At 32.0% G+C, this 15,782-nt stretch overlaps 1 protein-coding gene across 1 annotated transcript in view; it reads left to right on the top strand.

Moving 5' to 3' along the window:
• Nucleotides 1-277: 277 nt before the first annotated feature.
• LOC140443974 (uncharacterized) overlaps nucleotides 278-15,782 on the top strand; it is a 50,121-nt gene continuing 34,616 nt past the window's right edge. Inside the window, exon 1 of the mRNA XM_072535521.1 lies at nucleotides 278-496. Coding sequence (XP_072391622.1) covers nucleotides 392-496 — 105 coding nt within the window. The 5' untranslated portion in view covers nucleotides 278-391. The remainder of the gene's footprint in view (nucleotides 497-15,782) is intronic.

Raw genomic sequence — 15,782 nt, forward strand, 5'->3', positions numbered from 1 at the left:
ACAGTTTATATCGATATCATAATGTATTTATAATTGTTATATTTGTTCCAACGATTTTTTTTATCGATTTTACTCCAATTAAATTTTTAAAGAAGTTTTCACTGCCCCACTGAAAGTTTGCCATATCCGCCTCTGTTACAGAAGACCAAACAAAACAATATTCTTCGCAAGATTTCTGCAGGAGACCCTATTTCCCATGCTGCCGGCATTCACCAACTGGTCCATATGACATACTTGCTGTACGAGTAGCGTGTTCTGGTCATATAAAAACTTCCTCTTCTTCGGAAGTTCCCATTTCGTTTGTAACTTTGGACATGCTTGGTCCTTAAAACTAAAAATTTTATATATCAGATTTGATTTTGAGCGATTTGTTTCAAATAATACCGTGAAAATGAACTGTAAAGTGATTTGTGTGGTGCTTAGCGGATTGTTTCTGTTTGAAGTCGCCCTTGCTGGTCCGGTTGTCGATGATTCTAAAGATAATCATATTAATTCGGTAAGAAATAAAATGTTTTACAAACACAGTAATATCTAAAAAAGTTTTTTATTTTAAATATTTCTAGAAGTTTTGTTTTTAAACAAACTGAAATTTTTAGACTTATTCAATATATATACTTTTCTAAACCCATATCAAAACTAAACTTTGATAAAAAAATTACTGGCAAAAGTTGATTTAACTTTTTTATTTTGACAAACTTTTGGTTGTAAAACCCCATCAAAATTTTTAGTTTATTTTTTAATTACTGATTGATTTTATTTTTAATATTGTTCTGAAGCTAGTTCAGCTAGCTAATAAAGTTCTGTTCTTTTCTTGTGGCATCTTAACAGAATTACTATTTAATTGGGAATAAGCCACAATTTAAGTTAAAAATTAATTTATTTTTGACGTCTCAATTTTCACTTCGGAAATCGTTCTCAAAATACAAAACATTAGTAAATTAATAGTTATTTATTGTATAAGACGATAAAATTGTACTTTATCTTCGAGAGCGTTTTTTAGTGTCGAGACGTCAGTAGAGACGCTAATTATGCTCGAGAAGATAATGCGATTTTATCGTCGTGTGCAATACAATATTGTTTCTATAGCAAGACTTTAAGTTCGGGTGAAAAATAGAATTTCAAAGAAAATTGTAAATTTTAGCACAAAAATCGCAATTGTGTTGCTCCGTTGCTAGGGATATGAATTACTCTGTCCACAAATGTCAAACAAATGTTACGTTTTGGTTTTTGTGGAGAATATTGTTGCGTTTTGTGTACAAAGTGAATAAACATCTTACATTGAAGAGCCAATAAGCAATAAGATTGCTGTATCCAAGTGTATACTTGTCGGACCAGAAAATGAATCCAGTATCTCGAATCAAGTGTTTAAGCAAACGAGTACAAGTTGTGATGCTCCAAAAATAGATATTTCTAATAATGTTAATTGTAAAATTTCAGTTGTTTTTAATCCTTAATGTGTTTGAATTTGTAAGTTTTATTGAATAAAAAAAAGTTAAAACATTTTATCTACTCTTGCTGTTAAAGTGTCACTTTATCTACCCTTGGGGTTAAAGTGATACTGTATCTACTCAAAACAGTTGTTATAGCAACACTTTAATATTAGCCATGGAAAAAACATTTTTTTTTGTTACTTGGTGAAAAATTATTATAAAAATTTAATTATATAGGACTCATTCATATTGACAATTCAGACATATATTATACATTTTTAAGTAGATGATTTTAAAACGATGTTCCCAATATTGCTGGGATGCGTTCCTGGGACGACTTTATTGTAAGATAGTTCATTTGATTACATGAAATAAAATTTAACTTGAGAATACCTATCAAAAATTTAAAGCATATGATTAGTTTTCCAAAAGAAAACCAAATAACAGTAAAATTCTCCTGTTAGTGATTCCTTAGTATATCGTGAGGAAAAAACCAGGAAAACACAGAACATAAAAGGATTATTAGAAAAGCTTAGAAAAATGTTAAATAAATTCAACCTTTCAATAAATTTTAAAACAACAAACATATAGAAATCTATTTTATCTAAAACTAAAACTGACAATAAACAAAAAAGGACAAAAAATTGTGTCTATTAAATACATTGTGAACGCGATCATTTTTATTTAGGTGAAATGGTGTTCAATGAATCGATTCAAATATAGTCCTGAAGGAAACAGATAACAAAAAGAGAAAAATAAAAGAAGCGGCTCTAATGATGCTACCTGAAACCAATTGCGTCGCAAATTCCTGGGCAGAATGCAGCTAAATGTAAGACCAAATACTTGCCCTGACGGGATAGTATTATGAGGTTTTTTTGCTGGGTTTTCCTCATGATTTACTATGGAATCAGTAAGAGGAGAATATTGCCTGCGGTTTTCTTTTTAAAAACGAATGACATGCTATGATTTTTCTGCCGGATATTCTTAGATTAAAGTTGATTTCATGTAATAGAATGAACTATCTTACAATAAATTCGTCCCAGGAAGGCAACTCAGCAATATTAGCAATATTATTTGAAATTCATCTAGTTGAAAATGTATAACATATTTTGAATTATTAACATGAATAAGTCAGATAAAATTAAATTATTAGAAGAATTATTTAGCAAGTAACAAAAAACAAAATTTGTTTAATTACTGAATGTTTTGTATTTTAAGAACGATTTCAGAAGTGGAAATTAAAACCTTAAAAATAAATTTATTTTAAAACTAAATTGTGGTTTGTTCCCAATAAAAATAGAAATTTTATTTTGGCTTTCAACAAACTACCATTTTCAAAATTTTACCGTTTATTTTGTAATAATTAACATCAACTCTTGTTTCGAATTTAAATAAAGCTATTTTATCTTGTTAAATTTCATATTGTGCTCGATTGTCTACCTTTAACTACTGAGACTTCTATTGTAGATCTTCTTCTAACACAATAAGTATTTTACAAGTACACATTAATAATTTATTAAATATAATATACCATTTGTAATGGTAACCACATATCCTTGACTCCACTGTGAGTAATAACTTTCTTCTTAACCTTGGAAGCAATCGATGGTTCAAGTTCATTGAATATTATTCTTGTATTTATGAAACCGGTCAACGCATTTTTTATTTTTAATTTAACAATTGTCATCGTTGGAACACAATAAATAACTGTAAGTGTTTTATATTAAACCTATCAATTTTTAGGTGTGTCGGTTATCAATAACACGTTTTTTGGTATAAAAATTTTGACTTTTTTTTTTAATTTTGTACGTCAGCTCTCTATTTCTTGGGCTGTGCATGTACAGCAGGAATTATATTTCTTAATACAAACCCTACATACAAAAACAGTGTAGCTATGTAGCTAGAGCTCAGATTTATAGGCAACAAAAATTGGTGAAAAAGGCGCATATAATGGCAAACATTTTTATTAAAATCTAAAATCTAACATATAAGCAACATATAGGGAATTTAGGTAATTAACCAGTCATTTATCATAAGTGAATTAATTTTCTACAAACATATTTACACAATATAACGTTAGTCACATAGTGAGTTATAAAATAAATAATTGTTAATTAATAATTAAACATTGTATTCACTTAAAATTTTATTATTAATAGCTACAACTAAATGATTTTTAATATTTTAAATGAACTTATACATTAAAAATGAAAGTTCTACATCGAGAAGTGTAGTTGGAGCATACTTCAAGGCTCAGGATAATACATCTGGCTCAATGTGTAATTCATCGGAAAATGCCCCATTCAAAACTTTAGGAACATTTCTATTTTACTGACCCACATGAATTCACCTCTTGTCTTTCTAATGAGGTAATTTTGATAACTATTAACTTATAATTGTTATTGATATATTTATATGATTTGGTGTTTCAATTACGTAAAATTTTTAATTGCGATGGACTCGATGATTAATTGATGAAAATTTATTTTATATAACAATAAACACTAAAAACTTGGTTTTTAATACTTCCATAAAATTATCCTATCACTGGAGCTGTTTCGGCAAAGTGTCTTTCTCAAGTGATCTGTTTTTGGTATGTGTTTACACTTTATAGCCTTTAACTAAATATGATGAGAAGAAGAGAACTGTTTGTCTCAAGTTGGTCATTCACAATTATGTCTGTATATTTTAATTTGTTAATTTCCATAGAATTTAGTAAAAGTATTTGAAATTCGTCATTAAAAGAATGATTATGATCTAGAAGGTGAAGTGCATATGTAGAATCTATTTTTCTATTATTAAAAGTCCTTTTATGTTCTGCTATACGTTTGATAAAAGTTCTACCAGTTTGACCGATGTAAGTTTTTGGGTAGTCGCCACTTTTTATTTGCTGTGTCGTTTATGCTCACTGGCTGGTCTCTTTTAGTTCTTTATTAAGCTTAATCTCGTTGCTTTTTATTTTTGTACCATTTTCCCCACAATAAGCTACAAAAGAAATGGTCATGAGAAAAGGTAAATAAAACCTTGGCTTAACCTATTACCTTATATTGTTTAACAAGTCTACACAGATTGTGATGTACACAGTCGATGTATACGTAATGGGCCGAACTGTAAGAGACATTACAGAACTTTATGTGGAGCTTGAAGAAAATTCGAAAGAAGTATGGCTAACCGTCAACATAGATAAAACTCAAGCCCTTATACAAGCAAGGAAATAACGAAACTTGCAACATTTGACAATAGACGACGCCAACATTATAGATAGCATACATAACTGGGCGTATAGATAGCTGAGGACGACAGCGAGAAGGAGGAAATACGGAAAAGAACAATGCTTGCTAATAAAGAATAATTCTCTCTGTAGCAAGTGGCAGGACCGGGACGCCGTCGTATCTCGTGGTTGAAAAATCTCCGACAATGGTTTGGGATGACCTCAGCGGAGCAGTTTTGCAGAGCAGTCAACAAAACCATGATAAACTTTGATCAAATAAAAGGCATATATCGAGCACAGTTTAATTTAATCTTGCCCAAGTACTTTCGATCCCTAGATCATCTTCAGGGGCATTTCGTCAATTGCGGCCTATCCGACAAGAACAAAATGTCATAAACATATAATTGTACATCACACTACACTACAAAAGGACAAACAAACACTTTAAAATTATTGAAGAATAGCTACATTGCGTGCAGAAGCCGGAGACAGAAATGCCCCTGAAGATGATCTAGTGATCGAAAGTACTTGGGCAAGATTAAATTAAACTGTGCTCGATATATGCCTTTTATTTGATCAAAAAACCATCATAGCCTTGATGATCGCCAACATCCGGACCGGATAAGGCACTGAAGAAGAAGCAAGTGTTTGGATCCAAACATATCTATAGGGAAATAAAGATCAAAATATAATAAAACTATTATAATACCAATAGCAAAATATGCCGCAATAACATGGATCATGACAGAAAAAACAATAAACCTTACTAATTCTTTTAAAAGAAAGATATTGAGAAGGATCTTGGGACCGATCACCGACAATGGTATGTGGAGAATAAGGTTTAACCACTTTTGATTATTAAAGAATTATTTTGGACATAAACCTTATCTTAAAATCTTTAGGATTTTAGTGTTGAAATCTGGTGTAATCAAACATTTTACAAATACTTGTAAGTATTTTCTTTATTTGCAAAATTGTGGCTCTGCTAATATGCACCTTAAAGAATGATTAAATATCTACTTGTTTTTGTAATTTGTCATCTAACTATCACCTGTCCTTTAGTTGTTACTTTTGACATGTTATTTATCTATTCTGTGCTATATCGAAAAAACTACCGGTTTTACAGCGATTAAGATATGAATTATTTATTTTTAAACCGTTTTAAACACAAATTTTTGTGACTACCGTGAATAAATTTTAAAAATAATTAAAGATACATTTCAAATCTTTCAAAATAAAGTCAATTTATTGGTTATTTAAACCCATAACTGCTATTCTCATTTCGACTTATATACCATGCAAAATTAAATGATATTTTTGTTTCCAGCATGATCGTTCACCTTGACTTTCAACGCTTTTTCGGTCAATTACTTTTATTTAATTTAGAAATAATTAATACATATTACGGTACATAAATACCCATGAAATTATTATTTACATAGTTTTTATATAGTTTTAGAAGTAAGATACCGAGTTATATACCGAATCTACTCGTTAAACAAAATAATCTAAACGCTCCGTTAGCGGCATTTTTTATAAATGAGATTACAAGATAAGGTACGATATAAAAAACATTTTTTTACACTAAAATTTATAGTAGCGTGGCATGGCCTGAAATTTACTAATAAAGGATATCGCATCTTCTTATAAGAAGCAAATACACGACATATATATCCTTTTATCAGCATTATCATCATCGTGCTGCAGCCCTTAAAGTTCCTCGATCTTCTCAAGCTTTCTGCGCCATTCTTCTCCACCCCTTGCTTAGCGTTAGAATCATTTTATCGTATACGGTTCCGTGGCCTCGTCTATCCTGCCTACTGCAGGCGTTTTCGCGTCTGGATACATAGACCTACCATAATAAATAATATTGATACAAGTGTAAGGCCCGGCGTATACATATTGAACCCAACTGAGGCCCAGCACACGCCGGCAAAATGCGTGGACAGTTTTGTGAAACACGGTTAGAGCGAGGTACCGCAAATTAAACCTACCCTACGATCAGCTCATGCATACGCTAGTCACACGAGGAAAGTTTTGTCATTAGCGTACAGTTATCGTGGATCGTAGCATGCGTGTTTTACTCCCACTAGTTTCTGTTGTTTACTTTTACTTGTTTTTGTTCCCGAGATGGTCATAAAAAAGCTAATTAAACTCGTTCGGGTTCATCACGTAGTATATAATACCAAACACGAGGACTATGAGGACGAAATTGAAAGATGAAGTATGGGAGAAAATAGGTATTTATCTTCCGATTCAACTGGCCATGACGATAGTCCACGGATGGGTTCAATATGCGCTGCGCTAGAAAAATAAATGCACGGATCGCACGTGGCCTCGGCATGTGTTGGGCTTCGGCTGGGTTCAATATGCGACAGGCCTAAATTCGGCTTGTACGGCTGACAAAATAAACGCACCTTAGACTTATGTTGACATTACTGACTGTTGACGTCTACACTATAAACGCTCCAACAAATTTCAGTCTAGTTTGGTATTTTATTCTAGTTACAATAGAGTTGACAAGCAAAGGGAACCTGATTGCTGTCATTGCTATTTATAAGAGCGGAATAGAAAAAGCTCGTATTTTTGAATTACTAAATCTGCTAAATATTACAGGTACTTTTATGTATTGTACAGTTAAGTTATTTTTGGCTACGGGAAAAGTATATGAACGTTAAAGATCCGGCCGGTCTTGGATGGCTCATGCACCACAGGATATGTTACCTGTTAGGTCAAGAATTAACAAAAATCCTGCTGGAAAACAAAAAATCATTGCTCGGGAAATGAATACTGCGCCAAAAGCTACAAGTAACATTAATAAACAAGACTTGATAGATTCAAACGACCAAAAAGACAACGTGTTATCATTGCATTAAATCAAAATAGCACAAAATCAAGACTCACTCTTGTTGTCGTTGTGTGGTGAAGCTCGTTGAAAAGAAATCCCCTTGACAGATAGAAAAAAAATTGAAGGAAACTTTCAATAAGCAAAACTATAGAATTTATGCACGGTTATCGAAGGAAGTCCGTGAACTGGTTCCTTGGATCGAACGAGGTCATTTTTCTGCTTCTGTTCTGGTTTGGTGTGGAGTGTCCTATGGCGGCGTCACTTTTTTACATTTTTGTGAAAAAGTCGTTAAAATATCGTCGAGAAATTATCAGCGGTACATTTTAATAAATGTAGTAGAGCCCCTAAATCACACATGTTCCAAAATGGAGTATGAATATTCGATCAAGACTCTGCACCTGCGCGTAATGCCAAAACTACACCACAGTGGCTTAAAAATCATGTAGCCGAATTTGTGTAATATATGGTTAAATGCTCGAATAAAAATAAACTTTAATCAAATAAAAGGCAGATATTGAGTTTTTTATTAAATGTTGTCCAAGTACTTTCTCTCTCATAGCATCTTCAGGAGCATTTATAAATAATAAATAATACATTTATACAACACTAGACAAACAACAAACAGTTTTAAAATTTAAGAAGCTTCATTGTAGATGATAGCAGGAGAGAGAAAATTGCCCAAATGGACTGACTAATTGGAGGAAGTAAGTGCTATGGATAAATAAAATGTCAAAAACAATCAAATGCCTTCCTTTAGTCTGCCTTTTTCTTTACTAATATTGCTGTATAATTCTTACGTCTTTTTGTTCACATTTTTATATATACTTAAGAAAATTTCTATTCTTTTTAACATTTATTTTATTATTTCACCAGTAATGCCATGAACGGGAGCTTTTTCTTTTTATATATTATTCCCGCTGCTTTTCCTGTTGAGTTTTTCTTTTATTCTGTTTATTTTTATCTTTTTTGCTGTTACTGATGCCTTTGATATCTTGGTCTTCATTTTTATTAAATTTGTAGTTTCTCTTCATTCTCTTCTCTTCAAATTTATTTTTATTGCAAGTTCTGCAAGTATGCTTTCCATCTTTTAACTGGTAAGTCACTTCTAATATGATACCGATTTTCTATCCAATTTTATTGCATGTATTTTTCTTTTTCGTATCTTACAGTATTGTGCGAATTAATGTGAACAGAGATCGAAATTCAGTTTTCATAAGTTGGCACACCTGCTGTGCCTATTCTTTCAACTGTTTTGTCAAAAAAACAACATAACCTCAAAACCTTATTAGTATATTGTTCAAAACACGTGCTCTGTGTTTTATATCATTATTATATTTTGTTGTATCTCAAGTTATGTGCAAGTTGGTGTTATTTTCATTGATTTAACTGTGCAATCAGGTTTAACTTTTTAATATGGATATCACTTCTAGGAAAAGAGAAAGGATCATAACACTTAGTGAGTACACCAATGACTTAGAGGGACATTCCAAAGGAGTGTTGTGTAAGTTTGGGTGCAGTAAACAAAATAATTAAACAAAAAAAGGAAACAGGGTCACTTAAAGTCCAGCGGAAAGGAAAATGTGAGAGAAAACGGAAGACTACACCTCGAGATGAAGCCTTTCTTTTGCACGATAGCAAACTTCATCCCAAAAAAAAAGTAATGACCTCCAGTAAGATTTAGAAAAGGCTGGAATGAAAATTCACGACTCAACGGTACGCAGACGTCTCTTAGAAGTAGGGAGAAGAACCGTGAGACCGCAGAAGAAACAACTTGTGACAGCGCCTATGATGAAAAAAAGACTAAATTGGGCAAAAAAATATGCTCATTGCAGTGAAGAAGATTGGAGAAAAATGTTATTTTCTGATGAGACCCACTTCCTAGTGTAGGGCCAGCGATCAAGATTCGTACTAAAGGCAGCCAATGAGTCACTTTCAGCTAGCCATATTAACCAAACAGTTAAACATCCCACCAAAAGAATGTTCTGGGCTGTTTTTCATACTCAGGAATTGGCACTCTAATTTCTATTAAAGGTATGATGAACAGTGAAAAATAATAGAACTTGACAAAGTACAGGCCAAAGGGACTGCAATTTTTCAACAAGATTCGATATCGAAGGTTATAATAAAATACTTCAAGGATAATAATATTACCCCTGGCTTTAATCTTATTGAAAATTTGTGGGCAATATGTAAGGCTAAGATGCAAAAATTTGGCTGTACAACAAAAACAAAAATGGTCGAAGCAGTGATTAAGGTGTGGTTTAGAGATGAAGCAATGACAAATAATTGCAGGAAGTCATAAAAGTGAAAGGGGGACATATTAAATACTAATTAATGAAAAAATCTCATATAAGTGTACCTAAATTTACCTTTGGCCTAAATAAATCATATTTACAAATTAGTTCTGTTTGTTCCCATTAATCCGCACAAATTTGTTTCATCAAATTGCTTTCATGTTTTTCCCTTTTAATTGGGATAAAAGATCTTTCACCAGTTTTTTCTAGTTCTTATATTTTCGATAGTTTTTATTAATCTGTTAATTACTTTCCCCCCAAAATTAGTCTTAATTTTAACTTATTTTTTATTTTTTTTTTAATATAATAGGTAATATAATAATTAAAAATAATTATCATTAAATCCTGATATTCTAATTTTTTTCTTTACTTAACCTCTCCGAATATTATATAGGAACAATTTTTCTTTTATTTGTTTCGCCTGGTTGGCACTGACACACACCTGATATGTAATATTTGGTATTTATTAGTACTTAGTACAACTATTGATATTCTTTTTGACATAATTTTTTTATGTATTCATGCATCAACCTCGAAAGGTCATTGGGGCAATACAATTTAAAGTTTTACAATTTATTTAGTACATGGAATACAAAAATGTTTTATATCAGTTCCGTCACTTAATATTGCTTGTAAGGTATCATTTAATTTATATTGAAGACATTATTTTAATTGTATTGCGAGCTAATATATGTTCCTCATTTATTGATCAACTGTGCAATGACAACCACTACCATCAAAACAAGTTAAGCGGTTTAAACATTTGGGATATTTACAAAACACTTGTATGAAGCTGATGGTATTTATTGTATGTACAATAGGAATAGGTGAAACAAATAATGAATTTGATGGAAAATGAATTTTCTATTTTTTATGTAACTTAGCAGCATTTATATAATAATCAATTTACAGCACTCAAAATATAGGCATAGGTACTTCATAAATGTAGTAAAAATAAAATGTAGAACTGGGGAAAAATAAGTTAAGCCGATTTGTTAAAGTATAGTACGCGTGTTGTCCGCTGGGTAGACACAAATAAGGAGGCAAAATATGTTAATATTGTTTGAAATTTCACTTGTCTCTGGGAACAATTATATGAAATTTTGTGAGATTGGTTTAAGTAAGATAATCTTCTGGTCGAAAATTCATTTTTACTTATACGAGTATAGTTTTAAATTAAAATTAGATACGACCTAGTTTTTGCAATATAGGTATGTAGATGGTTTTGGCCTTCTCCAGTGTTCGAAGTAGACCACCTCTTGTGAATCCCAGAAAATAGTAGTCACTAACTTTCCGTCTGAGGACAGTCTTTACCTTTTTTGGAATATGTTTGGCGGGTGCCGTCCTTTGTTTTGACTGCTCATTAGTCTATAATGTGTACTAGAGGATCTTTATTTCATCGACGGTTACGAAATGACGTAGTATTATGCTTAAACAGCATCAAATACTGCTCTAAAGTGGTCCCACGGTTGCGCTTGTTGTCTGGAGTGAGTAAACTCGGCACCCATCGCGATAACAGCTTTCTCGTGCTCAAAATTTTATCCAGAATATATGAAATCATTTTGAGATGCCTACTCTCTCAGATATCTTGCGCAACTTCAGTTGGTAATCCGCCAATACGAGATCATGAATTTTAGTCACACTATCCTTCGTGGTAGCCATTTTCAGGCTCGTAGGCATGGCTCATCAAAAACCGATGTTAAAACTCGTTAAAGCAATTTTTGACGGTTGATATCGTAGAAGAAGATTCCTATACACAGCATCCAAGCGCTCATTGATTTTGCAGCGCGATTGCCCTTTCAAAAACAAGAGTCGAATTCTTCTTCTTAAGGTGCCTTCTCCATTACTGAAGGTTGGCTATAACTACAGCAAATTGCTCTCTATCTTGAGCTGTTCTTAGTATCGAATGTGTGTCCATGCCTGTCCAGTCTCTTACATTCTTCAACCAGGAGCATTTTCTTCTTCCTGGACCTCTTCTTCCTTCCACTTTTCCTTCCATTATAAGAGTCGAATTATTTATATTGCTCCATTTTTCTAAAATCTGAAGACAGGCCCGCTTTAACACACAGTCAAAACAAAACTATGAGTCCGTTTCGGCTAAAATTTTGATATTATGGTCTACGAAAATGTGTTACACGATAGCAGATTTCTCGAGAGTGGCGCTATCAAGCAGTTAAGCTAAGTACTTATTGGACTACCTAGTATAGTTAATAACCCTTTAATGAACAAGCCAAATTGCTTATAGCTGAGAAAAATAAGAAGAACTTGTTAACAGCAAAAATATCCCATGATGAAAAAAAAAAACGAATAACGAACAAATCACGAAAAGTATAAGAAAAAATTTACGCTAATATATAAGAAAGCAGAATTAAATTTATCAAAATATTGATTTATATTTAAACAAATTCTTGTAAGCAGTAAACCGCAAACATATATATGTAATGCACGAAAATACCCGCCTAGTAATCAGTAATGTATACCTATAATATTGTTACAAACAAGAGCAGAACATAGAAAACGCAAGTAAATAAAAAAGCAATCTTAATGCACGATGTACTATGAGCCGTAATTCTGCAAATCATCCTTTCGCTTTATTGAAAACGAGAAAAAACTGTCGCAAAAAAGCAATCTAGACGTCGCACGTATCTATTACTTGTTAGTAGCACGTGAAAAAAAAAATAATGAAAAAAAGTGTTGATGTAATAGTTTATTTATTGACGGTTAAGATTGTACCAGTTTTTTTTTTCGGAAAATAAAAGAGAGAAACCAATATATTGTGTTAAAGAGAATATTGGATATCTTTAAGATTGCATTAGAATAACAGAATAATGTTAAAATATTTTTTTGTATATTGACGTATGTAAGTATAATTAAAAGCTTTATAAAACCTTAAAAGTTGTTTTTAGATTATTCCTAGGCAGCGTGAAATCATTTTAAGGGTTAATCGAGGACGCAAAATGTTATTCAATATCAAATTAAAAACGAAAACCATAGAATTTAATTGCGGGGATGAACAAACCTTCGAATTAGAATTTTTATATTGACTCTTTTTAAATTCGTTAGAGTATTAATTGTCTTGATAGGGAGATACATAAATATCAAGTTGTTAACTTTTTTTGTGGCCAATACATATTTCCTGTGATCATTAATATGGCAATTATTAAATGTGTTTAAAGATCAACATATTTTTATTTGCTGAAAAGTAGTGAGTAGGAAAATTTCAATCAAATTAATTAAAACTGTTAAAACCTGTTATTGTTCATATATTTTACTGAAGAAGGGACACAAAACTTTTATAGAAACAGACTAACAGAAAAGCTAAACAGCCATAACCTAGAGACTAAAAAGAATATAGAAGAAACCTGGAAAATTATTAAAAAATGTATCCTACAAGCAGCGGAAGAAGCTTTAGGTAAAAGAAAAGTTAACAAAAATAAACGAGAATACAAAACACCATGGTATGACGAAAGGGTAAAAGCACTAGCAAATGAAAAGAAACAAGCTTTCCTAATATACAAAGGAGTGAAGACACCGAAGGCACGAGAAGACTACGTGAGAATCAGGAATAGGGTAAACCGAGAAATAAATAACATCAAAAAAGAACACTGGGAGAAATTTACCAAAGATATGGAATACGACCTCTATGGATCCCAGAAAAAGGTGTGGAAGATGATAAGGAGACAAAAAACAGAAATGAATGAATTTGTACGCATAGATAACATTACGGAGGAACAATGGAGAGAGCATTTCATTAACAAAACTCACAATAGAGTACTAAAATCAGAAGAAGAGCTACAAGAACGAATGTAAAAATTAAAAAACAGACAAGCACCTGGTCCTGATAAGATAAACAATGAACTGCTAAAATATGGATGAACAATACTACGCAAGTGGCTCCTAACATTATTCGTCGATATAATAAATACCGGAGTAATACCAGCGGAATGAAGAAAAGTCTCCTGCTACCGATACTTAAAAAGGGAGACTCGATAAATTCTGAAAATTATAGAGGCATTAGTCTGATGAATAGTACATTAAAATTGTTAATGGCAGTCATAAAAGATAAAATCGAGGAAAAAGCGAACATGACAGATGAACAACAAGGCTTCCGGAAGAACCGCAGCACAATAGACGCAATTTTTATTATCAGACAAATAATAGAGAAGTCTATTGAATATGGAAAACGAGCATACATGTACTTTGTAGATTTAAAAAGTGCTTTTGACAGGGTGAAGCGAAATGACATCTTAAATTTATTACAAGCTGAACAAATAGACCATTAGATAATAAGGACAATTAATGAAATTAACAACAACAACAAGACCATAGTTATAATGTCAAAAGGGGAAACAGATTGCATAGAACTAAAAGGAGGAATCCGCCAAGGAGACTTGCTCAGATGCCTACAAAAGCAGCTCCACACCTTCAATATCACAGTAAACAAACTTAATATGAGAATATCAGGAGAAAAAACTAAATGTATAGTGATCAGTAAAGAGTCACGTAGATGCAAACTAGAAATAGACGGCCAACTTGTAGAACAAGTAATGAAATTCAATTACCTAGGAGTAGAGATCACTACTGACAGGGATATAAGAACAGAGACCACAAGGCAAGCATCAAAAGCGGCAAGAGTAAGTGGTTGCCTCCGATAAACCATATGGAGAAACAAATATCTGACCTCGGAAAGTAAAATGAAAGTATACAAGACAACAGTAGGACCGATATTAACGTATGCAGCGGATACAAGGACCGATACAAGAAAGACGAAACAACAAATCAATATATTAAGGCATATCATTAAAAGACATGCAACCCAACAGAAGTATACGCGAACAATGCAAAATTCAAAATATTAACAGGTAAATAAAAACAAGAAAAAAAGCTGGAACAAACATGTAAACAGAATAGGACCAGATAGATTAGCGAACATCTGTAAAAACAACAATATGGCAATATGTATGGCCGAAGCCCCTTTGGAAGGCCACCAAAAAGGTGGAAAGTTAATGTACAGTCAACAACGACTGAAACAGAACAAGAGGCAGACAAACAGGAGTAATCCTAGTCGCACGAAGAAGAAGAAGAAGAAGTCAATATTACTTAATAATTTAATAGGTTAACATGTTGTGCTTAAAAAATCATCATACCCACTAGAAACTTGATAGTTGTTAAATCATGTCCTAGGATAGATCAAACATCTAGAACTTTAGTTGAAACGGTCATACCGAAAACAAAGAATTTTATTATTAATACATCTTCAATATCGTACACATATTATGTCCCAATTAAGATTTGTGGGCAATAATTTTTGATTGTTACCATTGTTTTCCGACAACAAAAACAATTTTACATTCTTTAGAGTTAAAAAGATATAGGATTTCTACACAAACTGTATGTACAATTTTGCTCTTCAGAATTTTGAAAATAAATGTTTAAACTTTAATTTAGGCACTTGCTAAACTCAAATATAACAATTTACGTATGAGTTTGCAAGCCTTGAAAATGCATATTTTTGTATTTTTCGGATTTTGAATCGCTTAAAACTCAGGAACTGTCAACTAAAGACAAAATAACAGGATACCGTTTTTGTTAAAAATAGCACAAAAAACAAAAAAATATTTTCGGGAACAAAAAAATGTGTTTTTGGGAATTTATTTAAAAAAATTGTTTAAACAATTTCTGCCCAAAAACTTCGCACAGCACTCTTCGGATTTGTTTAAACAAGAATCCATAAAGAAACCCAATCTGAAACATTGGATTGAACACATGGAGATCTTGGATTCTTTCTGCATATAATTTCTTTTGAATTATTTTAGTAATAACATTACATTATATCATTAGAATAACGATGTAAAAAGTTAACAATTTCGCGAGGTTGATAAGAAACTTTTGCTTTCTGTTAATACTTAATTACCTTACTTTAATTTAGAGCTATTTATCTTTGCCATCAGATGTTTATCAGAGCCATTAAGCATTTTCAATGCTTTACTTTTAAAGGT

The sequence above is a fragment of the Diabrotica undecimpunctata genome, chromosome 6 (assembly GCF_040954645.1).
Source record: "Diabrotica undecimpunctata isolate CICGRU chromosome 6, icDiaUnde3, whole genome shotgun sequence".
Taxonomy (NCBI): domain Eukaryota; kingdom Metazoa; phylum Arthropoda; class Insecta; order Coleoptera; family Chrysomelidae; genus Diabrotica; species Diabrotica undecimpunctata.